This window comes from Erinaceus europaeus, chromosome 6, assembly GCF_950295315.1.
Source record: "Erinaceus europaeus chromosome 6, mEriEur2.1, whole genome shotgun sequence".
Taxonomy (NCBI): Eukaryota; Metazoa; Chordata; class Mammalia; order Eulipotyphla; family Erinaceidae; genus Erinaceus; species Erinaceus europaeus.
The window spans coordinates 62974836-62997502 of NC_080167.1; the positions used below are offsets into that span (position 1 = coordinate 62974836).

Genomic DNA, 22667 nt, shown 5'->3' on the forward strand with positions numbered 1-22667 from the left:
CGCGGATACACACGAGGCTCGTCAACTGTCAGCGGGAAGTGGAGCGGACAACCGCGTCGTTGTCTCAGCAACCACGCAGAGCAGCCGCGGAGCAGCGCCGTGGCGCCATGAGTCAGAGGCGGGTGCTGCACGGTAGGGGCTAGCGGACAGACGGCCGGACCGACGGATTGAAGGACGATCCTCGCGGAGGGCGGGGGCGGCCTTAACCACCGGGTGTCTTCCCGCAGTGTTCGAGCAGTACCAGAATGCCCGGACCCAGTTCGTGCAGATGGTGGCAGAGTTGGCGACCAGGTCCCAGAACATCGAGACGCTGCAGAACGCAGGTGAGTGCCGGTGGCCCCCAGCGTCACCTGGCTCCCGACCCCGGGTCGCCTCCTCTCTCCAGCCTCGTCTAGGTCTCACTCGGAGCTTTTTGGGGGGAGGGCGAGATGGGGAGGGTGGACCATATTCTAAGTGCCACCTGTTGATGGGGGGCGGTGGGGTGAGGTGAGGCCAAGAGCTTCCAGGCTGGGGGTGAGAGGGGCCCAGTGTGCCCATTTCCATCACTAACTGGCACCAGGGCCAGGCAGAAGGCCAAGGCCAGTCAGTCTGCGAAGAAGTCATTGCAGGTGGAGGGGTATCTACCCTCATGAGACAGATTTTAAAAAAATATTGATTTATTCCCTTTTGTTGCCCTTGTTGTTTTATTGTTATAGTTGTTGTTATTGATGTCGTTGTTGGAGAGGACAGAGAGAAATGGAGAGAGGAGGGGAAGACAGAGAGGGGGAGAGAAAGATAGACACCTGCAGACCTGCTTCACCGCCCGTGAAGTGACTCCCCTGCAGGTGGGGAGCCAGGGGCTCGAACCGGGATCCTTAAGCCGGTCCCTGGGCTTTGCGCCACCTGCGCTTAACCCGCTGCGCTACCGCCCGACCCCCACGAGACGGAGTTTAGCCGGGTGCCATGGCAGATCACCTCGTGTGTGTCACTCGCCGCCTTTGGTTACCTCTCACTTCCCCACAGCGAAGGAAACGCAGAGCGACCGACCGGCCCCTTTCTTGGATCGCGCTGGTGAAAGAGCGAGGATGCGCTTGGATGGTCCCAGGAGGGTTTAGGAGGGGCCAGGCGGTGGCGCACCTGCTTACGCGCTCACCTCGCGGCGCGCCAGGAGCCGGGTTCCAGCCCCTGATCCCCACCTGCAGGGGGAAAGCTTCACGAGTGGTGAAGCAGGGCTGCAGGTGTCTGTCTGTCTGTCTGTCTGTCTCCCTCTTTTATCTCCTCCTCCCCTCTCAGTTGCTCTGTCTCTATCCCAAGAATAAAAATGAATAAATAAAAAAGACAACTCTATCTTTGAGAAGAGAGGGCGTGAGAGAGTTTAAGTAGGTGAAGATCATTCAACACCTTAGTCCAGACTTCCCTCACGTGGGGCGGACGATCATCCGATTACAACACCTGGACTCAAAGGGCGCCATTGACAGCTGGTCCATTTATAGTGCTTGATCCTCAAACCTCATTCGTGAATGCGGCAACGCAACGAAAAGGTTAACAGTAGATGAAGCTGGAGAGAGAACTCCAGGGTAAAGGGACGTGCCTTGCCATGCCGCCGACCAGCTCCGGGTCCCTGCACCATGGGGCCCCGGGGGGACTCCACCGCGTGCTGCCTCTCCGTCTGTCTGTCTGTCTCTGCTCCTCTCGCTGAACAAAGGAGACTGGGAGCTGGGACATTGCACGTGCTGAGGTGCGGGTTCTAGGCGAGAAAAACGTACTAACAGGGGCCGGACTGTGGAGCACCTGGTTGAGCGCACATGTTAGAGTCCGCAAGGAGCTCGGTTCGAGCCCCTGGTCCCCACCTGCAGGGGGAAAGCTTCACGAGTGGTGAAACAGTGCTACAGGTGTCTCTCTGTCTCCTCCTTCCTCTCAATTTCTGGCTGTCTCTATTAAATAAATAAAGATTAAAAAAATGTATTGTGGACCGGGAGGTGGCGCAGTGGATAAAGTGTTGGACTCTCAAACATGAGGTCCTGAGTTCAGTCCCAGCCAGCACATGTACCGGAGTGATGTCTGGTTCTCTCTCTCTCTCTCTCCTCCTATGCCTGTCATTAATAAATAAATAAAATATATTTTTTAAAAAACATATTAACGAGGCAAGAATGTTTAGACATAATGTTTGCTCTGGTCTTGTTTAAGGGGAATTATTATTACACCAGGGTAGTCTTTGATATTTTTTATTTGGGGGAATATATTTAATAAGACATAAAGCATACTTTAATAAAGATTTAATTCAAAACACTTGAGAATAATTATAGATTCATGCAATGTCATAAAAAAAGCAATACAGAGCTCAGATACCTCAAAACTGTAGAAACAGAAAAAGGAGAACACTGACTCTGTAGCTATAAGTAATATTTGCTTCAGGATTGTCATGCGGGTCATGGTTAATATTTGTAACTTTCTGAGGTTCCTGGAACAGAATAAATGCTGTATATATGTTAAATGTGTATATAAACACATACCGAAATTCTCACCTGCTTTGAAGAGTTTGATGTGTGTGTGTGTGAATATACATGGGTTATTTTTGGTGCTAGATATAGTATTAGCTAGCATCATGGATCTTGCAGTGGAAACACTAGTGAGGTCATTTTGCTGTCCACTAGGCACATTGCTTCACAAAAATTGTAGCATCTGGAGAGTTGGGCAGTAGCACAGCGGGTTAAGTGCACGTGGCACAAAGCCCAAGGACTGGCTTAAGGATCCTGGTTCAAGCCCCCGGCTCCCCACCTGCAGGGGAGTTGCTTCACAAGCAGGTTTACAGGTGTCTTATCTTTCTCTCGCCCTTTCTGCCTTCCCTCCTCTCTCAGTTTCTCTCTGTCCTATCCAATGACAGTAACAACAACAATAATAATAACCACAACTGATAAAAACAACAAGGGCAACAAAAGGGGAAAAAATGGCCTCCAGGAGCAGTGGATTCATGGTGCAGGTACCAAGTCCCGGCAATAACCCTGGAGGCAAAAAAAAAAAAAAAAAAAAATGTAGCATCTGTTCAGTCTGATGTAATGTGTGGACTCTGTATATCTCATGCCTTTGCTCATCAAGGATCAGTCACGATGGAGTCCTTACATTATAGACAGGTAAGGAATAACTTCTTATGTTACAGATGTTTCTCTTCCTTTCTTCCCTTTATTTTTGCCTTGCTTCTTTCTTGTCTTGCCACCTACCTTCCACCCCCTTCTTTCATTCTTGCTTTTTTTCTTGCTTCTTGACCTATTTTTATTCATATTCTTTTAGGAAAACCCTGTAATTAAAATACTGATAAATTTTGTTTAGCTGGTCTGCGTTTGTTTTACTGGTTTATATTCTCCCACTCCCTTTTCAAGACATTATTTAACAATTAATAGAGAAATGTCTGGCTCTGTAACCTTGTGCCAGCCTGTATTAGTTGTGTGATTATTTCCTCAGCCTTAATCTACTTCTAAAACATTTCCTATTTCCATGCTGTTCTGTTGTTTTGATAATTATCTATCATTTTTATTATTTTAGGTCTTAGCCATGTGATATTTTTAAATATTAGTTTTCAGTGCATAATTTTTGTGTTTTTACTGTTTTCCCTTTTCTGTATATATGCCAGTTATGTTCCCTGTTTAAATTTAAAATTTGCTGACTGCTCTCTTTCCATAATTTAACTCAGGTGTGATATCTTTGCTGCGGCCTCTTCTTCTGGACGTGGTCCCCACAATTCAGCAGACTGCAGCTCTGGCTCTTGGGAGACTGGCTAATTACAATGATGACCTAGCAGAAGCCGTTGTGAAGGGTGACATTCTCCCACAGCTTGTCTATTCAATGGCAGAACAGAATGTAAGAGAGTTGTAAAGAATAAGATAGATGTAGTATATTTGTATTTGTTTTATCAGAGCACTGCTCAGCTCAGGCTTATGGTAGTGCTGGGGATTGAACCTGGGACCTTGGAGTCTCAGGCAAAAGAATTCTTTTTGCATAGCCATTAGGTTATCTCTCTAGCCCCTCCCTATATGTGGTTTTTGTGTTTTGAACTTATGAAAAACTGATACTTCAGTTACTATTATAAGACTGTAGATGTTAGAATCATCTGGATGCCACTGCAACCTTCAGCTCTTTGGATTGCACGGATTTGTTTTAAAGAAAAATGCACAGAAGACAGATACTGAGAGAGTGTGAAATAGACCATAGCACTGAAGCTCACACCTGAACTGTGCACATGGCAAGCAGCACACTATCCAAATGAGCTGTCTTACTGGTCAGTACCTTTTGCCTGCACAGCACCACTTCTCCCAGCAAGCAGCCTTTTACTTTTTAATTTTTTAAATGAATTTTTAAAAATATTTATTTATCAATGAGAAGTATAGGAAGAGAGAGAGAAAGAATCAGACATCACTCTGGTACATGTGCTGCTGGGTTGAACTCAGGACCTCATGCTTGAGAGTCCAGTGCTTTATCCACTGCACCACCTCCTGAACCACTACTTTTTAATTTTTAAATAGACAAAAGAGAACAGTAGAGAGGGGAGAGAGAGAGAGAGAGACACTGTTCATCTCTGGCTTGTGGTGGTGCTGGGCAATGATCCTTGAGCTTTGGGACCTCAGTGCTAATAACACTGTGCTGTAGCAAGTTGACTTATTTACCCTGGCCCTAAAGATCTGGGTTATTCATTCCATTCTGTTAGTTTGTCACGACCTAGGGATTTATCTTTAAATTTTTAAATTTAGATTATTTTTGTTTAAATTGTTAAAATTGTTTTTTAATTATTTATTTAGATTGGATAGAGACAGAAATTGAGAGGGGAGAAAGACACCTGCAGCCCTGTTTCACCACTTGTGAAGCTTTCAGCTGGCAAGTGGGGTATCTGGGCCTTAAACCTGGGTCCTTGTGCACTGTATTGTATGTGCTTAACTGGATGTGTGACCACCTGGCCCTTGGGGTTTATCTTCCTTTTTTTTTTTAAATTAATTTGTTTATTACTGGATAGAGACAAATTGAGAGGAGAAGGGAAGACAGAGAGGGAGACAGACAGACAGACACCTGCAGCCCTGCTTCACTATTTGCAAAGCTTTCCCCCTACAGGTGGGAACTAGGGGGCTTGAACCTGGGTCCTTGCACACTGTAATGTGTGCGCTTAACCAAGGTGTACCACCACCTGATCCCGGGATTTATCGTTCTTAACCTATCTTTAAGATTAGATTTCTATATGTGCAAATGAAAGACAATTCAGTTGAAAATGAAAACTGTAATGAGATTTTACTTTACCTACTAAAATGATCATAGTAAAATAGAAAAATAACACAATAGTGAATGCTGCAAAATAGGTCCTATAGCTAAGAACAACAACATATGTCTTATGTTTCAGTTTTATTTTTTTAATATTTTTTTGTAATTTTATTTATCTTCCCTTTTGTTGCCCTTGTTGTCTTTTTATTGTTGTTGTAGTTGTTGCTATAGTTGATGTCGTCGTCGTTGGATAGGACAGAGAGAAATGGAGAGAGGAGGGGAAGACAGAGAGGGGGAGAGAAAGATAGACACCTACAGACCTGCTTCACTGCGTGTGAAGCGACTCCTCTGCAGGTGGGGAGCCGGGGGCTTGAACCGGGATCCTCATGCCGGTCCTTGCGCTTTGCGCCACCTGCGCTTAACCCACTGCGCTACCGCCCGGCTCCCATTTCTTTTTAAAAATGTTTATGAGAGGGAGAGGAGAAAGGGGAGAAACAGAGCATCACCCTAGCACATGTGATTCCAGGGATCAAATCTGAGACCTCATGCTTGAGAACTCAATGCTTTATGCACTGTGATACTTCCTGGGCTCCAGGTTTATCAATTATTTCTCTTCTCTTCCCTTTTTTTCTCTTTCTTTCTTCATTCCTTCTTTCCATCCTTCCTTTTTTTTTTTTTTTTTATAGAAGGAGAGAGAGGGGAGTTGGGTGGTAGCGCATGTGGTGCAAAGTGCAAGGACCGGCATAAGGATCCGGGTTCGAGCGCTCGGCTCTCCACATGCAAGGTAGTCGCTTCACAGGTGGTGAAGCAGGTCTGCAGGTGTCTATCTGTCTCTCTCCCTCTCTGTCTTCTCCTGCTCTCCCCATTTCTCTCTGTCCTATCCAACAACGATTGACGACATCAATAATAACTACAACTATCTTAAAAAAAAAAAAAAAGGAGAGAGAGAGACAAGGAGACCATAGTATGAAGATTCCATCAGTGCAGAGGAATCTTCTTTTGGCAAGGAAGAATGTTTTAAATTGCTTGGTGAATATTTTGCCTTTGTGTTTCTCTGATGATTGATATGTAGATCCTAGAACATGGTTATTATTTCAGGGGAACTAAGGACATCACATAGGCTAGTTGAGATCATGACAGGACTATAGGATCAGAGACTTGAGGACAAGTAGTGGAAATGGTTCCCGCAGTTGGCAGATTGAGTTGCTCACGCAAACAATTTGAGAGTTCCTCTTTCAGTATACTGCAGATACATAAACTCTTGCTACTGGGAGTCAGGCGGTAGCACAGTGGGTTAAGCGCAGGTGGCGCAAAGCGCAAGGACCGGCGTAAGGATCCCGGTTCGAGCCCCCTGGCTCCCCACCTGCAGAGAAGTCGCTTCACAGGCGGTGAAGCAGGACTGCAGGTGTCTATCTTTCTCTCTCCCTCTCTGTCTTCTCCTGCTCTCCCCATTTCTCTCTGTCCTATCCAACAACGACTGACGACATCAATAATAACTACAACAACAAAACAACAAGGGCAACAAAAGTGAATAAGTAAATAAATAAATATTAAAAAAAAAACTCTTGCTACTTTATGGATTTGTAGGCAGTATAATGTTTACACTTTATTTTATAAAATTTCCAAATGCACGTCAGTGTAAGACACTTGGATATGATTCGAGACCTGCAATGTTTTAGTTTAGTGACTGAACAAAAAGCAGTGGGGGGAATGCCAAAAAAGTCAAAGTAACTTTGCAGGATTTTTTTCCCCATCTTTTTTTTTACACTTAAAAACGGTTGAGTTTTATTTACACTAGTGCCGTGTTTATATTGGTCTTGGTCTGTATTAATATTTGGTTATATAATTGCTCGTTTCACTTTTGAGTTTTACCTGTTTTACTCTTTCAGCGTTTTTACAAGAAAGCAGCGGCCTTTGTGTTAAGGGCAGTTGGCAAACATTCTCCTCAGCTAGCTCAGGCCGTGGTTGACTGCGGAGCTCTGGATACACTGGTGATATGCTTGGAAGATTTTGACCCTGGAGTCAAGGAGGCTGTTTCTGGGGCTCTTGGATTTATTGCAAGACATAATGCAGGTATTAGATAACATTTGAAAAATAAGACCAGGGGCCTGGCGGTAGCACTGTGGGTTAAGCGCCCATGGCGCGAAGTGCAAGGACCAGAGTAAGGATCCCTGCTCGAGCCCCCGGCTCCCCACCTGCAGGGGAGTCGCTTCACAGGCGGTGAAGCAGGTCTGTAGGTGTCTGTCTTTCTCTCCCTCTCTCTGTCTTTCCCTCCTCTCTCGATTTCTCTCTGTCCTATTCAACAACAACAATAACAAGGATAAACAACAAGGGCAACAAAAGGGAAAAAAAGCCTCCAGGAGCAGTAGATTCACAGTGCAGGCACCAAGCACCAGCAAGAACCCTGGCGGCAAAAATAAATGAATAAACACAGAAATAAAGAAAAGTAGGATCATTCAAATTTAGACATATTAGGTTAATATGGTTTGCTTAGCAGACCACTGGTGGGGTCTTAATGAGTTTCCTGTACATTATGGGAGAGATGTTAGAGATGTTGGGGATGATCATGAGACTGTTTGGCTCAGGTAGTCCCCCAATCCTACACATCTCAGTCTTTTTTCTTTTTATTTTTTTCCTGCAGGGTTATCACTGGGGCTCGGTGCCTGCACTATGAACCCACTGCTCCTGTGGCCATTTTTTCCCATTTTTATTAGATAGGACAGAGTGAAATTGAGAGAGGAGGAGAAGGTAGAGAGGGGGAGAGAAAGACACCTGCAGACCTGTTTCATAGCTTGTGAGGTGACCCCCCTGCAGGCAGGGAGCCGGGATCCTTATGCAAGTTCTGTGCTTCATACAATGTATTCTTAACTCTGTTCACCACTGCGCCGCCCAATTCAGTCTTTAATTAGTTGAATAGAAATTGGAAGATAAGCATGAAGTGAGCGATGAGGGAGACTGAGATAAGGCTCAAAAATTGGTTCTGTTAAAAAAAAAAAAAACATTATAGTTAGACATTTCTTAGGGGACATTAGGTCTTACTCTCATCCAATACACTACGTTCCAAAATGGCCAGGAGCCATATCACATAAGTGAGAGGTGTTAAAAAAGACTGGACGTAAGAACATTCTATAACATATCTGTATTCAGCCTATATTAAAGGAAGGAGAAAAATGGTGACTCAGTGACATCAAGAAGGGATCTGGAACTCTTGCATGAAGGTTGTGACATATCTAACTACTAACAAAAGAAAAAAAAAAAAACCAGCACACAGGGAACAGAATTGACCCCACCACTTCACAGAACTTACTAAATAATATGAAGAAGTGGTCTGGGAGGTGGCGCAGTGGATAAAGTATTGGACTCTCAAGCATGAGGTCTAAGTTCAATCCCTGGCAGCACATGTACCAGAGTGATGCCTGGTTCTTTCTCTCTCTCTTCCTATCGTTCCTATCTCACTAATAAATAAATAAAATCTTAACAAAAATAATATGAAGAAGTGATGAGAAAAGTTTTTTAAAATTTTTTTATATTTATTTATTCCCTTTTGTTGTCCTTGTTTTATTGTTGTAGTTATTATTGATGTCATCATTGTTGGATAGGACAGAGATAAATGGAGAGAGGAGGGGAAGATAGAGAGGGGGAGAGAAAGACAGACACCTGCAGACCTGCTTCACTGCCTGTGAAGTGACTCCCCTGCAAGTGGGGAACTGGGGCTTGAACTGGGATCCTTATGGAAAATACAGTTTTTAAAAGAAACCTGGGAGAATAGTAAACTTTGCAAGTAATCAAAGACTACTTATGAAAACTTACGTTTTCCTACCTGGTACATTTTTTCATATTTTAATTTTTCCAGTATTATAAACAATGCATAAAATGTTGACCAATTTAAAAGTGCAGAATTTTCAGAGCTTAAACAACTGACATCTTCTTACCCTCTTAAAAAGAATAACAACTGTTACAGCCCAGTCTGCCTCAAATGTGTTTTCATGTAAATGGAGGTGTGGCTATTGACCTCCATTCCTGTTAGCTCTGAGTTGGTCCACATGGTTCTGAAACCAGGAAAGCTGATTTGGGATGCAGATGTTGAGACAATGAAGTGCATCCTTCCCTCCTCTGTCAGTGTGAAAAAGTGACTGGCCTGAGGGTCAGCCACTGATACTCACTCGCTGATTTTCTTGGACTCACAGAGCTGTCCCAAGCTGTGGTGGATGCAGGAACGGTTCCTCTTTTAGTACTTTGTATCCAGGAGCCAGAAATTGCTTTGAAGGGGGTTGCTGCTTCGGCTCTCAGTGATATTTCAAAGCACTCTCCAGAACTGGCACAGACAGTGGTGGATGCAGGAGCGATTGCTCACTTAGCCCAGATGATCCTGAATCCCGATGCTAACTTAAAGGTATTTTAAAATAAGGTTAATACACACACCAATATTGTTATATAACCTAAGAAAGTATGAATGTGTACAGATTAATGTTATATACCTAGAAACAATTAGTAGATGATCACTGAAAACATGATTATATTGGAGGTCGGGAGGTAGCGCAGTGGGTTAAGCACACATGGTGTGAATTACAAAGAGGGGTGTAAGGATCCCTGTTCGAGCCCTGGCTCCCCACCTGCAAGTGGGGGTTGCCTCACAAGCGGTGAAGCAACTCTGCAGGTGTCTTTCTCTCCCCCCTTGTTGCCCCCTCCTCTCTCGATTTCTCTCTGTCCTATCCAACAACAACGACATCAATAACAGTAATAACCATAACAACAATAAAACAAGGACAACAAAAAGGGGGGAAAATAGACTCCAGGAGCATTGGACATGAGTATATATACATAAATATATATATATATATATGAGTATACATGAGTATATATATATATATATATGAGTGTTCATGAGTATTTATATTATACATGAATATATATATAGTAGGTCTATTCCTATGTGAAGATTATGTAATAAGGATTAGACATGAGTAAAAACATGAATCAGGAAAATGTGTCATGTTGAAAACTAATATCGGCAATGACATGAACCACTAAAATGAATAATCACAATGATTGACTCTCAGGATTAGAAGACAGCTAGATTTTTTTTTCTATTTTTATTGCCACCAGGGGGTCAGGTACCAGCATTATGAATCCACCACTCCCAGTAGCCATTTTTTCTTTTTCCTCCTATTTTATTTCCTTCTCTTTTATTAGGACACTGAGAAATTGAGAGGGGAGGAGTAGATAAGAGAGGGAGAAAGACAGTTGCAGACCCTCTTCAGTGCTTGTCATGTGTCCTCCCTGCAGGTGAGGAGTGGAGGACTATATGTGTTTCTCCTGAAAGTTGTCATACTTGTAGTAATATTTTTTAGTGTTTTTTCCTACAGTGAATGTTGGCTTACATGACTTTGGGATTTATGTAAAACATCTCATCTCCAAATTGTGTGTTATAACACCACAACAACCAATAAGTGTCAGTCTCCTTCCCTCCTCATTCAGTGTGCTTCCTCTCCACCCCTTTTGGTAATCTCAGTTTTGTTTCATAGCCTTAGAATTATTGTTATTTTTGTAAAGAATTTTTATGATAGAGAGAGAACAAGCACTGCTCAACTCTGGCAGTGCAGGGGGTAGGGATCAAATTTGGGCCCTCAGACATATAAGTCTTTTTTTCACCCTTTTGTTGCCCTTGTTGTTGTAGCCTTGTTGTGGTTATTATTGTTGTTGTTGATGTTGTTCGTTGTTGGATAGGACAGAGAGAAATGGAGAGAGGAGGGGAAGACAGAGGGGGAGAGAAAGACACCTGCAGACCTGCTTCACCTCCTGTGAAGCAACTCCCCTGCAGGTGGGGAGCCAAGGGCTCGATCTGGGTTCCTTACGCGGTCCTTGCGCTTTGCACCACTTGCGCTTAACCCACTGCGCTACCGCCCGACCCCCCTTTTTATATTCTAATGCTTGTATTTTGTAACAATTTAAAATTGTGAATGATAGAGCAATGGGAAGTTCTTAAGAATATCAAGATCCTTCCAAAAATAAGATGTTAAGTTCTGCATGGTCACTTTTGTACTATATTCTTACATGCACCACAAATTATTTATTGCATAATTAATAACTAGGGGTCTAGTTATCCAAAAGTCAAAATAATAATTATTAAAAATACAAGTAATCTGGCATTATTTTTCTTTGATCCTCTGCAATCACTAGAGATTTACGCTGTCTGTAAAGACCTTTAGTTTGGGACTTTAAGAAATTGAGTATTTAAAACTAATATTAGGGCATGAGGTTTTTTCCCCCACTATTTAAAAAAAATTTATTACCTTTATCTATTTATTGGATAGAGACAGCCAGAAATTGAGAGGAATGGGGAGATAAAGATGGAGAGAGATAGACACCTACAGCCCTGTCTCGCCACTTTTGAAGCTTTCCCACTGCAGATGGGGACAGAGGGCTTGACCCTGGTTTCTTTTGCATTGTAACATGTGTGCTCAACCAGGCGCACCACCTAGCTCCAGACAAGCGTTTTTTTTAAACTCTTAAGTTTTCTCTTGTAGTGCTGGCTATGTAAGCTTTTTCCTTTTTTTAAAATGCATTTTGGATGTGAATAAAGCTGTCTGATGTAATGTGATGTACAGTAATGTTTTACTTTACTTTGGTTTTTGCAACAGCATCAGGTCCTCATGGCTCTCAGTCAGATTGCAAAACACTCTGTGGATCTGGCAGAAATGGTGGTTGAAGCAGAGATTTTCCCAGTTGTACTTACCTGTCTAAAGGATGAATCTGACCATGTGAAAAAAAATGCTTCTACTTTAATTAGAGAGATTGCAAAGCATACGCCTGAGGTAAAAAAAAAAATCAAAATGTAATAATGTGTCATCAGGTTCTTACCAGTTTGTTTAAAGGCCCCAAGTGTTATGTTGTGTGATCTGGTCAGGTCAGGGCACCTCCTGGTACCTTCTCAACAGTGACTAAGTGTCTCCATGTGCTTTGAAAGGTACCCTGGGAGGCGCCCTCCAAATTTCCCTCAGTTGAGGGCCACTGAGTAATAGCAATAGAAGTTGAGTCTGAATTCTCAATTTTTAAATCAATTCCTGCTTTCTACATCTAGATTATAGAGTAGATCTTTGTTATCCTTGTCATGCCAAGTTAACTAAAAGTAGTGCAGGCTGGTACACTTCCAGGCTGGGAGAGACCACTGGCCCTGTCAGCCTCTCTCCCAGTGTAAACATTAATAGCTGTTCTTACATGATGGTTCCTGAATTCTTAGATGCAGAAGGAGCAGACAAAACAAGGCTGGCTGGCTGGATCTTTTTTAATTAATTATTTATTTATTTATTTTTGCCTCCAGGGTTATCTCTGGGACTCAGTGCCTGCACTCCAAATTCACTAATCCTGGAGGCTATTTTTTCTCCCCCTTTGTTGCCCTTATTGTTTATCACTGTTGTTATTATTATATTGTTGTTATTGTCATTGTTGGATAGGGCAGAAAGAAATTGAAAGAGGAGGGGAAGTCAGAGAGGGCAAGAGAAAGATAGACACCTGCAGACCTGCTTCACTGCTTGTGAAGTGACCCTCTTGCAGGTGGGGAGCCGGGGGCTTGAACCCGGATCCTTATGCTGGTCCTTGCACTTGGTGCCATGTGTGCTTAACCTACTGTGCTACTGCCTGCCCCACTAAATTTTAAAAATTTTATTAGTGATTTAATATTGACTTACAAAATTACATGTTAACAGGAGTATAAATCCACTTCAACCACCAGGGTTCCGAATCTTCAGTCACCCCACTGCAAGCCACCACATGGGCCAGCCGTCATCTCTACAACTGTCTGTCCGCATTTACACATAATGGCCCCATTGTTCTTCCTGATCCAATGCTCTCTTCCCTTCTGAGCCACTCATGACAACATTACTACCTCCATATGTCCCTCTCCTTTTCCTCCTCTCTCTCTGGGTGCTGATGAAGCTGGAGTTCAAAGCCCTCTTATTTTCTTTCTCCTATCACTTCTTCCCTGCTAGCAGTATGGATCAAAGTTGTTTTGGGGGCACAGAAGGTAGGAATTATGGCTTTTGTAATTGCTTCTCCAATGGGCATGGGCATTGGCCAGTCCACCCATACCCCCAGCCTGTTTCTGTCCTTCCCCAGTGGGCCAGAGCTCTGGAGAGGCGAGGTTCCAGGTCACACTGGTGAGGTCCTCTGCCCAGAGAAGTCAGGATGGCATCATGGTAGCATCTACAGATTGGTGTCTGGAAGATGGCAGGATGTAAATTGAGACAAAATGGTTAGTGAATAGGAACCAAAAAATAGAGATAGAGCAGATGAGATTAGGGATTTTAAGGTAGAAGGAAGCTAGAAAGTCCATCTTAGGCATGTCCTTGGAGGCACACAGTTATAGTTTTGCTTGAGTTTGATAGCAAGCCTGAAGTTGGATTGTCTAAGAAAATGGTGTCAGAGTAGAGAAAAGGGCTAGTAAGTTGGATTAGGGCAGTGAGTAGCTCCCATTCTTGGGAAAAAAAAAATCTGTGGATACAAGGAACTATTTGCAGCCATCCACCTGACCCAGGGCGCATATTAGCACCAGAGCCTGTGTACCCGCGGAGTCCCTATTGGTCTGAGCTTGCAGCTCACGGTCATATCTGGGAACATTGCAGGCTGCACTCATTTCAGGGCCAGTCTTCCTCGAGTGTCAGGGTGGGAACCCCTATCTCCCTTTGGAGGCTGGGGCTGTCCCTACCATCACCCTATCTATCTCCCTTTGGAGGCTGGGGCTGTCCCTACCATCACCCTATCTATCTCCCTGTGGAGGCTGGGGCTGTCCCTACCATCACCCTATCTCCCTTTGGAGGCTGGGGCTGTCCCTACCATCACCCTATCTATCTCCCTGTGGAGGCTGGGGCTGTCCCTACCATCACCCTATCTATCTCCCTGTGGAGGCTGGGGCTGTCCCTACCATCACCCTATCTCCCTTTGGAGGCTGGGGCTGTCCTTACCATCACTGCTTTACAGAGAGGTCAAGGCCCTGGGAGCGCCCATAAGAGGGCTTATGATGCTGTTCTCTCTCTTTTTTAATGATACAAACCTTTTTTTAAGTTATCTTTACTTATTTATTGGATAGAGACAGCCAGAAATCAAGAGGGAAGGGGGGATAGAGAGGAAGAGAGAGAGAGAGAGAGAGACAGAGAGACACCTATAGCACTGCTTCACCACTCATGAAGTTTTTTTTTTTCATGAAGCAGGTAGGGACTGGGGACTTGAACCTGCGTCCTTGTGCATTGTAACATGTGTGGTCAACCAGGTGCACCACCCAGCCCCTATGATGCTGTTCTTGATGTAAGTGATCAGTGGTGTGCGAGAGAGGGATCTGTTAGAAGTCTAGGCCTGTTATATTTGTGTGGGAGTCCAAGGATTCCCTAACTAGGGCCCCAGATGATAAGCTGGTGTGCTATTGACCAAAAGGGCCATTATTAAGTGGGCCAGTCTCTTGCCCTTAACCAACTTTTGTAGTCCTCTCTTTATCTGATGACCTTAGACTTTCTCCCAGTTGTTTAAGCATTAAGTGTCTGTCATATGTTGAACCCAACCAGAATTAGATTTTTGGGGTCTGACTTCTTAGGGCCTTTCTGCTAGGCTGCCCAGTTAATCTGATCTAAGTCCAATTGATTAGAGACTTTATGATGCATTCTTAAGGCATTTCAACTATTAGTGAGCACTTTAATTTTGAGTTATATAATTGTCCCTTGCTTACTGATACATGTATACCTGTCTGGGTGGATCTTAAAGTTGTGTGTGTGTGTGTGTTGACCAATTTCATTTCACCAGATTATTAAGTTTTATTCTTTATTTATCTTTATCTAACATTTTAATTAGTTGAGACTTTTTGTGATTAAAGTGTGATCACCTTGTAACCCTTATTACCGGGGGGATGGGGTAGGTTTAAATAATGAGGCTAGAATATTAAGTCTGACTCTGTCATTGAGCATTCAGTACTCTGCTTGTATTCTGTATTATAATTGGGAGTTACAATAGTTAGCTAGGTATGAACTAGTCCTACTTTAGTGTATTATGACTGGGAGTTTTAATAGTTAGGGGTGGGAGATAGCATAATGGATATGCAAAAAGGTTTTCATGCCTGAGCTTCCAAGGTCCCAGGTTCAATCCCCAGCACTACCCTAAATCCAGAGCTGAGTAGTGCTCTGGGAAAATAAGTACATAAACAAATAAAATTTTAAAAACATTTTAAAAAAAAAACTTTTTCTTTAATGTTTATTGCATTTTGTTGCCCTTGTTTTATTGTTGTAGTTATTGTTGTTGTGATTGATGTCATTGTTGTTAGATAGGACAGAGAGAAACGGAGAGAGGAGGGGAAGACAGACTGGGGGAGAGAAAGACAGACACCTGCAGACCTGCTTCACTGCCTGTGCAGTGACTCCCCTGCAGCTGGGGAGCGGGCGGGGGGGGGGGGCTCAAACTGGGATCTTCACACTGGTCCTTGCACTTTGCACCACCTGTGCTTAACCTGCTGCACTACCACCCAACTCCCTAAAAACATTCTTTTTTTTTTTTTATTTAAGAAAGGATTAATTAACAAAACCATAGGGTAGGAGGGGTACAACTCCACACAATTCCCACCACCCAATCTCCATATCCCACCCCCTCCCCTGATAGCTTTCCCATTCTCTATCCCTCTGGGAGCATGGACCCAGGGTCTTTGTGGGTTACAGAAGGTAGAAGGTCTGGCTTCTGTAATTGCTTCCCCGCTGAACATGGGCGTTGACTGGTCGGTCCATACTCCCAGTCTGCCTCTCTCTTTCCCTAGTAGGGTGTGTCTCTGGGGAAGCTGAGCTCCAGGACACATTGGTGGGGTCTTTAATCCAGGGAAGCCTGGCCAGCATCCTGATGGCATCTGGAACCTGGTGACGGGAAAGAGAGTTAACATACGAAGCCAAACATTGTTGAGCAGTCATGGACCCAAAGCTTGGAATAGTGGAGAGGAAGTGTTAGGGAGGTACTCACTGCAAACTCTTCTGCTTTCAGGTATATATATTTGCAGTAGTTTATGGATACGTGTGAACATATGCTCTCTCTCACAGAAACTGGTGTATATCTAGGTTTTGGGACTTTGTTAGAAAGTGAACCACCTGAGATGGAATTAGAGTATACTATGAAAGGAAAGGTCTCACCCGAGTAATGAAGCTGAAGGGTTGTCATTCCACACGTGAAGTCTCTGGACACAGTCTGAAGTGAAGCATGTTGAGGTGGCAATCGTTGCGTTGGTTAGGTTGTGATCGGCGGATGCAATATTATTTGATATGGATTGGGAGAGGCATACGGAAAAGTGGGCCCTATCCAAGGGTTCCAGGACTGGGGGAAGTAGGGGCTCTATAGTGGAGATGTGAGGTTCCTGCTGTCTTAGGGTTCAAAAAGACAATGGATAGTTAATATTATCATCACATTATTTGGTAATTGGGTTAACTTTGAAAAGCCCTTTTGTTATGGTTTGCTGTACAGTACCCAGTATCTTGTATATAGCTGTGCTATTGGATGCTTCTGATCTACTTGGTCTAGGCGTTTGAGAGAGTCCGCATATTCATAATAGCTAAAACTTGGAAGCAACCCAGGTGCCCAACAACAGATGAGTGGCTAAAAACATTCTTAGAGAAACAGCTGTGCACTAGTCTTACCTATAGTGTATTGTGATCGTGAGTTACAGTAGTTAGCTAGTTATGACTTAGGTCAAAATTTAGTGTTTAGATGAGGAATTTGGGAACCCATTATAATAGGAATGAAAGTTGTGCCAATGATGCCTGAAAGACGGAACCACAGAGTAGACCACCACACAGTGAGCATATTCGTGTAGTTGAAATAGCATTGTCCTTTTATATTTCTCTGATAAAAATAGTAAGCTTACTAAATGATACCTGAAGGTGTGCCAGTGTCCCAGGTCTAATACTGTGCTTGGCAATACTAACCACATATTTGAAGGTCATCTGGTCATGTGCTGACCCTCCTTCCTTCCTCTTAGCTTTCCCAGCTGATCGTTAACGCAGGAGGAGTAGCTGCCATGATCGATTGTATTGGCTCCTGCAGAGGAAACATCCGGCTGCCTGGAATCATGATGCTGGGCTACGTGGCAGCTCATTCTGAGAACCTGGCCATGGCGGTGATCATTTCCAAGGTTTGTTCTCACTTCCTTTTCTTCTGGTGACTAGAGTAAGATTTCCCCAGACAATACCACAATGCTTTAGTAAGTTTTCCAAAGCAATGTTCTAATTACTTACTGTGATTGTTTTTTTGTACTGTGTGTGCTTAACTCTGTGTGCCACCGCCCAGCCCCCCTATGATTATTATTATTTTTTTTACCAAAGCACTGCTCAACTCTGGTTTGTGGTGATACAGGAGACTGAATCTGGGACTTTGGAGCCTCAGGCATCTGAGTCTCTTTGCATAACGATTATGCTATCTACCCATCCCCTCCATCATTATTTTTTAATGAGAGAGATACAGAGAGAGAAAGACCAGAACACTGCTCAGCTCTGATTTATGGTGGTGCTGGGGATTGAACCTGGGACATCAAAGCCTCAGCTATGAAAGTCTTTTGCAGAACCATTGTGCTGTTTCCCCAGCCCTCTAATTACGAAGTTTAAAGTAGCACTATCAACACCTTTGAGTACTACAACTATATGTACCTAAATGTTTAGCTTATTTGTATCTTGAAGGATTGGCTATACATATTTATAAACATGTAAAACATGCTTTGATTAAAAACGGTTGTCATACGTGAAATTCCTAATCAAAAAGAATTGAATAAATAGAAGTAAATCGAATAAGAAAATTGAAAGACTTGTATGGAAAACTTTAAGATGTTGTTGAAAATCATAGTTAAGACACAAATAATTAGAAAGATATTCGGGTACATGAATTGAAAGGATTGATGGCTCCATCACAAACAATATAAAGATTCAGTGCGCCCACAATCAGAATCCCAGTGGCTAAGGAGGCGGCTGAGCACTGCTGGGCCTGCCTGGCCTGCCTGGGGCCCTGTGTTTTATTCCCAGCGCCACCTACTATGGGTAGTGCCAACGGAGCTCCTTCTCCGAGAGTGATGGGCTGATGCTTTGGTGTCTCTCCTTTTTTCTTCTTCCCCTTCCTTCCTTCCTTCCTTCCTTCCTTCCTTCCTTCCTTCCTTCCTTCCTTCCTTCCTTCCTGACATTGTGGTTGTGACTTGAATTGGATTCTTAGAGCTCCTATGTATTGTACCCAAACTGTGATGTGTTTGAGGCCCTTTAATTGATTCTGTTTTGATTATTTAGATCAAGTTGAGGACAAAAGTGCCAAGTGCATACTGTGTGACAAAAACAATCATTTCTGTTTTGACAATCACATTAAAATGGGGACAATAGTTTAAAAGTTGATTGAAATTAATGGAAATTTGTCATTTCAGGGAAGGTTTTAGTGGAGACGCGCACACACACACACACACACACACACACACACACACACACAGTTAATGATTAATGGTTTATAGTACTGTTGTTGAGACATGGTTATGACTTTTCCTCTCACCATGACAGGTGTCTGTAATACACTCTCATCATGCATGAGGACCACACCCCTCGACCCCCCCCATAGTGAATATATTTTGCCTAAGGTTTACTTAAATAGGGTTCTTACTCATATTATTCACTTGATTTTAGATTTGTAGTATTATTTTGTTCTTACATCTTAGTCTGAGTGAATAGGCAATTGTTAAAGAATTTACCTTTTTCAGTTTTTTAAAGAAAAGAGTTTTAAAATCCTAAGCATTTATAATTTGTCACAATGAACTGTAGTTTTGGCTATATTCTGAGTCCGTGTAATCTGTTTGTTTAATGTCTCTCTGGGAGTAAACACCAGGAGAGAGATTTGTAGCTTTTTAAACTATTAAATTGATAAATTAATTAATTAATTGGCTCGAGGCAGAAATTGAGAGGGAAGGAGAGGTTAAGAGGCACCGAAAGACACCAGCACTGCTTCACCACTCATGAAACTTCCCCCCTGCAGGTGGGGACTCAGGGCTTAAAGTGTATGTAGTGGCATGTACACTCAACCAGGTATACTACTGGCTAGCCCCTAAGATACTTAGTTTAGTTGGATTGTGACTGATAATTAAATTAGTCTTAGTCACATTATTGACTTAAAAATTAACAGCCCCAGTGTTATGTTCATTTATCGAGCCCTTTAAGGGCCAAATGATTCCTTCTCATGTCAGAGACAGGAAGACTCCTTAATCCTGCTTGGCGTGCTTAGCACTCGCTCTTCTGATCCCGCTGCAGGGTGTGCCTCAGTTGTCAATCTGCCTGTCAGAAGAGCCAGAAGATCATATTAAGGCTGCTGCTGCCTGGGCCCTAGGACAGATTGGGAGACACACTCCTGAGCATGCAAAGGCTGTCGCGGTCACGAATGCTCTGCCAGTTCTGCTTTCTTTGTACATGTCAGCAGGAAGTACTGAAGACCTGCAGACAAAAGTAAGTGCTTAATTCTGAACGGTTGTATAAAGATTTGTTCGATTTTTGACCCATTCATTATAATAGGGATTTCAGACATTTAAAATTTTCATTGCAGACAATACTGTTTCTTCCATCTTCTCCTCCTCTTTCTTTCTCCTTCTCCTTTTCTCTTCTTCTTCCTCCTCCTTTTTTCTCCTACTTTCTCCCCCCCCCCCTTTTTTTTTAATAGAGCACTGATCAGCTTTGGTTCATGGTAGTGCAGGGACTGAACTGGGACTTCTAGCCTCAGGCATAAGAGCTTTGCCAATATGTTATCTACCCCTGACAATATTGTTTCTTCCCAGATAGGTAATACAAATTTATTAGAAGACTTGAAATGACTGATGTTTAAAAATGGATTATAGAATAGTTTTGTCTCTAAACATTTTTTTTAACGAGGTGCTGGGGTAAACTTAGGGCTTTGAATATGACTGGTACTATAACTTCTATCCATTTTTTTAAAATAAAAAATTTTTATTATTTAATAATGACTTAAAAGATTGTAAGATTACAGGGGTATAGTTCCACACCACATGCACCAGCAAAGTCCTGTGCTTCTCCTCTGGACATGGGTGTTGGCAGGTGGATCCATACCCCTAGCCTATTTCTGTCTTTCCCTAGTGGGGAAGGGTTCTGGAGAGGTGAGACTTTGGAACACACTGATGAGATCATCTTCCCAGGGGAGACCCCTTGATAAACTTTAATAAAGGAAACTACAGGTTCAACCAGAACATGTACTTGAGACATGAATTTTGCTGAGCTGTCATTTTTATGTTGGCGTGTATTCTGCTTTATATCTCAATAGTGTAAGAAAGCCATAAAGAATATTCTACAAAAATGTACCTACTTGCCAGCCCTCGAGCCATTTCTGTATGATGCGCCTCCCAATATTCTGAAGCATGTCGTTGGACAGTTCAGTAAGGTAAGGAAAAGCTCTCTCGGCCTGGGAGTTGGAGAGAAAGCAAAAATGAATTGTTAGCATGATTTTTTTCTGGGTTAGTGGACTTGTTTTGTTTTTTTTCCTTGTAAGATGGGGGCAGGATTTCATGTCTTAATTAACCATATTAAAATGTAAAATAATAGATTAATAAAATTCACAAGTGTCCTCACCTCCTCCTTCCTCATACTCTTTACTGTACTCTGTACTGTTTTTGTGCCCTTCGGAAATAAGAAATGAATGGATATTAACACATAAAGCCTCATAATTCAGGTCATTTATTTTTCTTGTGTCTGTTATTCTCATCTGTCTGGAAATACCGCTCCATAGTTTGGTCGTTTCATTTAACATGTATTGAACATCTTTTAGGTACCAGGTCCTAGAGCAATAAATGAATGAAAGTTTCTGCCTTTATAGACAGTTATGTGTGACTGACGTAAAACTGACCATTGAAAGAGTATGTAGCAAGTGCATGATGGGAGTTTAAGAGAATGCTATGGTGTTCTGGGAGGTGGTGCAGTGGATAAAGCACTGGACTCTCAAGCATGAGGTCCCAGGTTCAATCCCTAGCAGCACATGTACCAAAGTGATGTCTGGTCTTTCTCTTTTTCCTCCTATCTTTCTCATAAATAAATAAAATCTTAAAAAAAGAGGGGGCAGGGGGGTTGAGCAGTAGCGCAGCGGGTTAAGCGCATGTGGCGCAAAGGGCAAGGACCAGCTTTAGGATCCTGGTTCGAGCCCCCGCTCCCCCACCTGCAGGGGCGTCACGTCATACGCGGTGAAGCGGGTCTGCAGGTGTCTGTCTTTCTCTCCCCCTCTGTCTTCCCGTCCTCTCTCCATTTCTCTCTGTCCTATCCAACAACAGTGACATCAATAACTACAACAATAAGACAAGGGCAACAGAAGGGAATAAATAAATATTTTTAAAAAGAGAATTCTATGGGAGAAGAAAAGTACCAAACGTACCCTATTATAAGAGTTTAGTGGTGTTTTCAAAAAGGTTGAGGATATAGATGAGGGCGAAGAGGTAGCACAATGCAGTCAGAGTGCATGCCTTCCCATGCATAGGCTCTAGGTTTGAAGCCCTGCACCATATGGAAGTACCATGGATAATACAGGACCGGTGACTGGTTCTTCTGACATGGTGGAGCAGTGCTATGGTGTCTGTCCTCTGCCTGCCTGCCTGTTTCTTGTCTCTCTAGGAAGATAGGCATAAGAAAGGCTGCTTAGCAATGGTCTGTTGTGACTGTGAGGACCAGACAGCACTTAAGAAAGTAAATAAATAAAGGATGTAGGTGCTGGGTTGGTGGCTCAGCAGTAGAGCACCCACTTCCAGTGTGGGGGGGGCTCTGAGTTCAGTCCCTGGTACCACATGGGGCCAGTGAGAGTATTCCATGGAAGGTGGAGCAGTAATTTGCTGCCATTCACTACCTCTCTTTCAATGCCTCTCTCATTCTAAAAATGCAAAGATGTTGCAGTGGGAGGTGAGTCAGTGTGGACCCTGAGGCCCTTCGCTAGATCCCTGCTACTGCATTCAATTAATTAGTTAATTGTTGTCACTGCCCTGAATTCACAGCTGCCGGGCAACTATTTCAGATAGATTGGGTGTGTCCTTTGCCATGTGCGAAGGCCCAGGTTCTAGCCCTCCCACCACCACATGGCAGCATTTGCATGGGGAGAAATTTCACAAGCAGTGGAACAGTGCTGTGGTGCTTCTCCTTATCTCTTTGCCTCACCCCTCACTCTCTTACCCTCTTTCTAAAATGAAAAAATACAGACAAAAACAGAGCGGGAGGGAGGGAGTGACTCCACAGAGCCAGATCCCCCTGGTGTCAAGAGCCAGGCTCAAACCAAAGTCTTACTCATAGTGAAGCAGGAGTACTTCCAGGATGAACTACCTTGCCCGTTCAAAATAAATTGTTATATATGTATATATTATATATATATATATATATATATATATTACTTATTTATTTATGAGAGGGATAGGAGGAGAGAGAAAGAACCAGATGTCA

General features: G+C 43.2%; 1 protein-coding gene across 3 annotated transcripts in view; it reads left to right on the forward strand.

The window, feature by feature from the left end:
- Positions 1-22667, forward strand: part of SPAG6 (sperm associated antigen 6) — a 26806-nt gene continuing 4139 nt past the window's right edge. The window contains exons 1-9 of one of the 3 annotated variants that reach the window (XM_007525905.3): positions 7-132; positions 228-323; positions 3668-3834; positions 7110-7293; positions 9408-9613; positions 11862-12035; positions 17213-17365; positions 19503-19694; positions 20521-20637. In XM_007525905.3, coding sequence (XP_007525967.1) covers positions 108-132; positions 228-323; positions 3668-3834; positions 7110-7293; positions 9408-9613; positions 11862-12035; positions 17213-17365; positions 19503-19694; positions 20521-20637 — 1314 coding nt within the window. In that variant the 5' untranslated portion in view covers positions 7-107. Of the gene's footprint in view, positions 133-227; positions 324-3667; positions 3835-7109; positions 7294-9407; positions 9614-11861; positions 12036-17212; positions 17366-19502; positions 19695-20520; positions 20638-22667 lie in introns of all 3 variants that reach the window. The other 2 variants (XM_060192355.1, XM_060192354.1) reach the window with 2 other exon arrangements.